This window comes from Cynoglossus semilaevis, chromosome 2, assembly GCF_000523025.1.
Source record: "Cynoglossus semilaevis isolate Cse_v1.0 chromosome 2, Cse_v1.0, whole genome shotgun sequence".
Classification (NCBI taxonomy): Eukaryota; Metazoa; Chordata; class Actinopteri; order Pleuronectiformes; family Cynoglossidae; genus Cynoglossus; species Cynoglossus semilaevis.
In genome coordinates this window covers 11,595,095-11,603,161 of record NC_024308.1, presented here as the reverse complement: position 1 = coordinate 11,603,161, position 8,067 = coordinate 11,595,095, and the positions used below count along the sequence as shown (strand labels likewise).

The 8,067-nt window shown below is 36.7% G+C and overlaps 1 protein-coding gene across 1 annotated transcript in view; it reads left to right on the top strand.

The window, feature by feature from the left end:
- Positions 1-8,067, top strand: part of atp11b (ATPase phospholipid transporting 11B) — a 50,438-nt gene that overhangs the window by 4,027 nt on the left and 38,344 nt on the right. The window contains exons 2-7 of the mRNA XM_008338226.3: positions 3,169-3,285; positions 3,743-3,832; positions 5,198-5,278; positions 6,587-6,694; positions 7,252-7,380; positions 7,548-7,651. Coding sequence (XP_008336448.1) covers positions 3,169-3,285; positions 3,743-3,832; positions 5,198-5,278; positions 6,587-6,694; positions 7,252-7,380; positions 7,548-7,651 — 629 coding nt within the window. The remainder of the gene's footprint in view (positions 1-3,168; positions 3,286-3,742; positions 3,833-5,197; positions 5,279-6,586; positions 6,695-7,251; positions 7,381-7,547; positions 7,652-8,067) is intronic.

The window sequence follows — 8,067 nt, the reverse complement described above, 5'->3', positions numbered from 1 at the left end:
TGTTAACAAAAGAGGTGCATTACAACAAATGATATTCACAGAATGGTATTAATTTAATTATCATCAACTTGTTCCTTATACTTTCTTTTGAAACATTCTAATAATGGACTGGTCACAGATATTTATGTACTGTGACAAATTTAGTTTCATGTTGGAGGCCAGCATTATCTCGCTGAGAGAGACTCACATGCACAAAATGAAACAGTAATTCAATGTGTTACAGCTATTATTGTATTGTACTATGTTTTGTTGCCTCAGGTGCAACATAAAACTTTTGATTGATTTGATTAATGGTAGGCGTTAATACTGGAAAATGTTACTGGGTTTTAGTTATCATGTTCAGTGCTGTAAAATAAATATAAATAAATAAATGTATATAAGCTGAGTAACATTCTAATAAAAATTAGCTTCATTGCTGTCCTCTTAGCACACACTAGATCAGCTAAGGTTACACACACCCTCTCTCCACATACCTCTTACATTAACTAACTAAGATGCAATCTAACCTCAGATGATTAAAGAAGAGATGAGTTAAAACCTCGGTCTCCTCTGAGCCTGTCTGATAAACTGGGTGGAGTAGTGTGATGTTGTGCAAAATGTTCACCTTCCAAGGATTAAAGTGTTTCTGTTGAAATCATTTAAAAGTTTGGTTAGTCATGTTGACCTAAAGTCTCTCTGTACCTTATTGATTTTTGCTTATGACAAAGGGGAAATGTGTTTTGAGAAACCCCTTCCTGGTAGTAAGACTGTGTATGCGTCAGCTGTTGCATATACCTTTTAAAATCCAGTATGACTTCATTTCCGTTTTAGGTTTAGTTTCCCAAAAGCAGCCACAAAGTATTTGTTGTTTTAAAATAGTAGTAGTAATGTATATCTGTTACATTTAGAATTAACTTCTACAGGTTTAATTACTATATTTTTGTGAAAAGGACCACTTTAACTATGCATATGCTATATTTACAATTATTGTTAGAGCTCACACTATTTCTCCAGCTGTGTCTTTAGTGTCGCACTCTGCCACAGTAACCCTTCTAGCATATTAGATTGGGTCTTTTTCCAGTTGACCTGTTAGCTGTATGTTTTTTTTTTTGCACATTTAATCCGTGCTTTGTGGTGTCATCTGAGGGTAAACTTTATAATTCTTTATAATCCTGTAGTGTGCCAACAACAACAAAAACAGCGTTATTAAATTGCTAAGGTTGTGTAACCACTTCTACAGATTGATATTTGGCTGTTATAGACCTGCTTTGAGAAATCGAATACCAACTCTTTTTGATACGAGCCATGTTTGTTTTTAACTTGAGTTACAAAGGAAATATATCCAAATATATTTAGTTTTTTTTTTAATGTACAATTTCTGCGTAAAAAGTCTGTGTAAATTTCACAGAAGGCCCTTGAAGAGTTCCCAGTTGTAGATGAGACCCATTTACATCTTCCTGAGAATCTCTAAAGAATCCACTCAAGGCGTGACACTTCGTTTAAGCATGCAGAGAGCAGAACAGTGGACCATTCAATTAATTTACTGGAGTTTCTCTGGCTGACAATGTGTCACTCGGACATCAACTACAGTTTAAAGTTTGGGAGATGACCCAAGGGAGCTGGTGGGAGAGTCTGTCTAAAATTCACCTTCTTTTTACATGCATCTCTATGATTTTTTGTTCATATCTTCAAAGATAACTGGTATAATATATTTATTTATTAGTTAAAGCTTGCAAAAATGCATATTGTCACTACTTAGAAACAATATATGCCCATCCTCTAATTTAGTTATATTATTTTTCCATATTTTAGTAAAGGATTTGCAAGCAATGTTATTTTTTGCTGGTGTTGTCTCAACTCATTTTTCTGAAGAAGTTTGAAGCAACACTGACATTTCTGTGTGGTAAAAGGGCAATAAAGAAGAAGGTTAATTGCTCTGTTTGAGAATATTAAAGCTGTTCTCAGAAACTGTAACTTGTGACCACAAAACACCAGGATACACTATACAGGAGTGTGTAAACTAGCTGTTTTACCAACTGATTCACTCAACCTCCGTTATTGGCCTATTTCTCTAGTTAAGGGATTCAGTCAGTTGAGAAATTCTTTGAATGTTTGCCCAGCCTGACTAGTGAGACTAATGTGGTTTCAGTAAACATACTGGAAAACACATTATGTCTGACACTGTGAGTCATGTTCTTGCTGTGACTTGTAAAGGCAGATCATTTAGTGGTCAGTCGGAGGAAAATTTGTACAGATTCTCTCACAAGCATCCATTACATGTCAATACTGTGCAAAATGAACTGTTAAGTGTGTGCAAGTGAATCAACAATGTTATGCTGGAGGTAATTTGTCCAAATGGAAATTCTGTTCTGAAGGTTTAGATGTCAAAAGATTAATTATGTGCCCTTTCATGTCATCATTTATTGTCTAAGAAATTACAACATCACCAGCAGGAACAGGGACGCCTCAAAGTAGATCTCATACTGAAAGATAACACAAAAGGTTGCTGCTTATTGTGCCATGAAATTTAAAAAAAAAGTTATTCAGTCATTGTTGTGATGAAGTGTTATGATATTATTCAGAGGATAAAAAAACTGTTAGAAAACAGCAGCAGATGTAGAGCTTTAGAGAGTTCTCGTCACTCCCTGCACAGAAGCAGTGTGTGAGCAAGAGATTGTGTGACGTGTCCCGGATACATTCCTCCATGAGTGTGTCTGTGTGTGTGTGTGTGTGTTTGGGCGTGGATGTTCGATTCATGTCATGTCACATTTGCAGTGTGTAATCACTGACTGAAACATCAGTTATAGATCAGTTAGGTTGTGAAACAAAGGGTGACAGAAACCAAAACCCAAATACTGTACATGTACAACACATGTATTTATATGTACATGACAGAGACATGGTCTGACGTAACAAATGCACAAAACCTAATTGTTTTTATTTATTCAAATTTTTTCCCAGATTGCTTGACAGAAATAATTTGTAATTTCACCAAAACATGTTTGGTAGCTACACAGGTTTTGCGTTTGTGAAGTACGACTGCGAGACATTTAAAATACTAAACTAGGATATTTGTAACACAATAATACTAAGAAATACTTTGTCATTAAAACTTCTGCTTATTATTTGGTCCCTGGTTTCTCCTTAATTAAGTTTCTCTCTGATGCATCATTTTCCTCCCTCCCACAGGGCTTTGACCCACCCCACCAGAGCGAGACCAGAACGGTTTATGTGGCAAACCGTTTCCCGCAGCATGGCCACTACATCCCACAACGGTTTTCAGACAACAGAATCATCTCATCCAAGGTATCGGATGTTGCTAAGCGATCCAATCTTTGGTTCATCAAAAGTTTTAACAACAATTTATTTTTTATGCTTCAGAGAAGAGGTTTTGCCTTAATCAATAAGAAAATGGAGGGAATGACAAGAGAGTGAATTGGCATCAGTTTTTGGCATCAATTTGCTGAATGAAAGTTTAAAAAAAAAAGTTGTAAAAACTTCTAATTACCGTGCACTGTGACATAGGGAAAGTGGTGAAAAAAAATATTCCTATTGCCGAACGAATGAGGTCAGACCAAATCATCAAACGACAAATCTATTAAGAGACTTAGCATTATGTCCCAAACTGCATTATTACACTCTTTAACTTTTTGCAAGCCTTTTTGTGATACAAACTTTAAAACATTTACAAATGTTTATATAATAAAAGTTATTTGTCTTTTTCTTCAACTCCTAAATTTGCTTTCTTCTTCTTCTTTTGCAGTACACCATTTGGAATTTTGTCCCCAAGAATCTGTTTGAGCAGTTCAGAAGAATTGCCAACTTCTATTTTCTCATTATCTTCCTTGTACAGGTAAAACATAAACACACACAAGAGCACAAATGCTCACTGTTATTTGCTGATACACGATCACACCGTGGTGGCAACAGGCGTGTGTCTAGGCTTTCTTGTCTTGGACACAAATTCATGTGTTCTCGTTACAAATGTGTCTTTGTGCATGAGTGAGCAATTTTGCGACTTCTTGGTCCCTGCAGAGAGGCAGGTCTGCGCCTTCATTAACACCTTACACCCACACATTTTTGAGTATGTGAGACTTTACTGCGGGCTTCAGGCTTTGAGCCTTCGCCCAGCGTCGGGCAGCTTGTGGTGCAGTGGTATTTTGTAAGTTGATTAAGTCTGTATTCTGTTGTTTGTTTGGGCTCCAGTTGTACATAGAAATAATTTAAATACTATTTTTGTTCACCACCCACCGTAGCTTGTTAGTGGAGCTGAGGTCCGCCGAATGTCAGTCCAGTGAGCGGAAAGCGTGATATTATTATGACATTTCTGTCATGACTGACTCGACTGTTACGTCACCTAGGATGGCTTTTTGGCTGAAAGCTGCATGCTGTTCTCTCTAAACAATTACATCAAAGTCTTATTTTCTAAGACAAATGAGTGAGGTAATGAGTTATTCTGTCCATAAAATGCAAATAATTTTGAAAAGGTCAAAAAACTTTAATAACAATAAACAATTGTTTTGTCCACAGACCATAAATATACTTACTCCCTTGTGTTTGGTGAAGCTGGTGTTGTTTTGAAGTGCGTTTTTCTTATACAGTCCATGTAATATTCTCACCATGGGTAAAAGATGCAATAAACTTTTAATTGGAATAATTACACAAATTAATGAACAATTTATGTAGTTTAACATAGTGGTTTCTACATGCACATTTGCAATATTTTTATAAATGCAGTGCAGTAGTGAATACACTCTTCGTGCTTTTCTCAGCACTTCCTTGACACCTGTTGATTACATACTAGTGTGCAACCATTTGCATGCCTTAGGTGAACAGTAGAAACAGACCTTTCCACAGAAGCACTGCTGTGCTGCTCTGCTCAAGTTCAATCACTCCACTAAGTTTTACTTACTTGGGTTTTTAGTGACTTGTAAAAGTCGCTTTTTTTAAACAATGTCCATTTCTGTTTGTATGAGTGCTTCTGAAATGACAGTTAACCTTTAAAGGGAAGTGCATATGCATACTTCCTGTATGAAACAACAGCCACTACTTCTGTCTTTAAGGTGTTCTGCCCTAAGGATGAACCCTCTCTTTCTCTCTCTGTCTCTCTGTCTCTCTCTCTCTCCCTTCCTCTCTGAGTCGCTGTTGTTTATTTTCTGCACTGCACTTCAGTGCCAATGACGTCACTCCATCTCTGTCTCTCTGTTTGTCTTTGCAGTTAATGATAGACACCCCCACCTCCCCTGTCACCAGCGGTCTGCCTCTTTTCTTTGTGATAACTGTCACAGCTATTAAACAGGTGAGAGCACAGACACATGAAAGCTTCTGCTTTTTTTGTGCTTAAAAGACGGAACTTTTGTATAGTGTGATACCTAACTTCCTTCAGTTAGGGCTGAACATGAACTATCTCATATCATTTTCATCAGAAATAGTATTTAATACTTGTTTTTGTGCAATCAGCCTTCTGTTCTATTTCGTAGGAACTTTTTGTAATAAATAATTGCAACAAAAACAAATGCATCAAAATTACAAATTAATATGCTGCAGTGAAACATTGCAAGAGCAATACACAGAATCCTCCAGGGAATAAAACTGCTCACGTGTTAGCCCCTTAACTTGTCTCTTCAAATGCTAGACAGTAAATAAAATAGTCGGAGATGAATGCAGGATTTTTCAGCCATGCACTTCGAAGCTAATGTGTTGTATTAAGTAACAATAGGTGACTGTGCAGTTTTCTCACTTGTGCATAAGGGGAAAAAACAATGTTCTCAGTCAATTAACAATAGGCCACCAACTGGTAACTGTTGGCACACATGTATACACCAATCAAATTGAAACAAAACAATACATTCTACAAATTACTTCCAATTGAACAATAGCAGCAGTAAAACATGGGGCACATTTTCTGCTGCATTAATTATACAATAAATCAACACACTGTTACTTCTGTATAATGTCTACATAAAGTCAAGGACGTACAGTAGTAAGCAGCACTGCAGCACTGCTTGATAATAAGTCTGAAATATATACAACTGCGTGTCTTTTTCAACTCCTTATAATAACCTCCCGGAAACTGATGCCGTGTGTGTGTGTCCTTCCTAGGTTTGTTTGAAAATGCTGTTTATGCTGTAGTTAAATAGTTTTGTTCCTATGTACTTCATACAACCTGTTAGTTTAGTTTAAAGTTAACTATAGTCATCTACACTGCTTACACATACTCTTTTTGAACGACTTACCTGTTTCCTGGCCCAAATGTTTAGGTTTTATTTATGTAGCTGCACAATAAAAGCAAAAGTGGAACCATTTCAGCATTTTTTTTTTATTTTATACAATGTTTGGTCCCAAAAATGTAAACAGTAAAAAATATGCATTGGCATTTTGTGGTTGATGTTTGTAGGTCTTAAATACTGAATAATATGAGAAACCAAAATGTCCTTAGTACCAGGAACCACATGGTAGCAGTCAATAAAACGCATGATCTTACTAATGAACAGCAGTCATTTTGAGAATCCCCAGTGAAATATAAAAATAATCTCTTATTATTATTATCAAAGTTAAAAAAGGGTTGTGTTACTTGTTGCTTTTCACTGATTGAGTGTTTTAATAGGGCTATGAAGATTGGCTGAGACACAAGGCTGACAATGAGGTGAATGGGGCTCCGGTGTTTGTGGTTCGCAGTGGAAGTCTGGTCCAAACAAGATCAAAGAACATCAGGGTAAGTAGAGGCCATTAAGTCCTGGTGTTGGTCCTGTAGAATATACCTTCTAATATACTGTATTAGAAGGTAATGTTAACAACATTAAGGCTAATAATGTTCTCATTTCTTATTCTCTGACCTCTGGTATTTTAACAAACTTTGTTCAGCTACCCAAACTTCTTAATAAATTCATACAAACATGCTGACACCAGGTGTCGAGGATACAGATTCAGTTATGAGTGTTCTTTGTCTCTGCATCTCATTTGTATGTGTCGAGCTTAAAACTTTACTGTTTACACAGTAAAAGACAGAGCTGGAGCTAGCTGTTAGTCAAAGTTAAACAAGCTAAATGGAAAATGCTAAATGCAATTTTAAACAACATTTTCTTTTTGGTAAATGATTCAGCAGCCTAGACAGCCCACCTACAGCTTATATTAACCTTTGATTTTTTACATAATTCAAGTTTCATTTGGGGAACACAATTTTGGAAAGATACATAAGTTTGTAAGTCAACCCACAGACTGTAGCACTTGTGGTTGAGAACATGAAAGTCTACTAATTCACTCACTCTCCAGGTTGGCGATATTGTTCGTGTGGCTAAAGATGAAACATTCCCTGCTGACCTGGTGCTGCTGTCATCAGATCGTGCTGACGGCACGTGTCACATCACCACTGCCAGTCTTGATGGAGAGACCAACCTTAAGGTCTGTGTTTTACATATTAAATTCATTGCAAAAAAGTCTAAAATATCACATCTGCCAAAACCTTAAAACTCTCGTTCAAAGGAAACTTATTTAGTGAAACCCTTAGGGTCACAATCAGGAATGTAAATTAGTTTATCATCCTCATTTACATGTTCGTTTGTTTGCAGACGCACTACTCTGTGGCAGAGACGTCGGTGTGTCAGTCTGTGTCTCGCCTGGAGGCGTTGCAGGCGGTGGTGGAGTGTCAACAACCAGAAGCTGACCTGTATAGGTAATCATTGAGCTTATGTTTGAAACAGGATCAGGCCCAAAGTCATTAAAATGATGAGATGCAGTGTATGTGTTTGCTCAACCAAGTTTCGACTAAAATGTCGACACCCGGTCTCCCGGGTCGACCCGGTCCGGAGACCCGTCGACCAAGTTTCGACTTTTTTTTTTTTTTTAATTTTTTTTTTTAGAAAATTTTTTTTTTTTAGAAATTTTTTTTTTTTTTAGATTTTTCTTTAAAATTTTTGTTTTTGGAAAAATGAAAAAAAATTTTTTTTTTGGAAAAATAGAAAAAAAAATTTTTGGAAAAAAAAGTGACGTCCAAGTGACGTCTAAGTGACCAAGTTTCGACCAAATGTCGACCAAGTGGGTCTTCCGGGGTTAAGACCCGGTCCGAAGACCCGTCGACCAAGTTTCGAC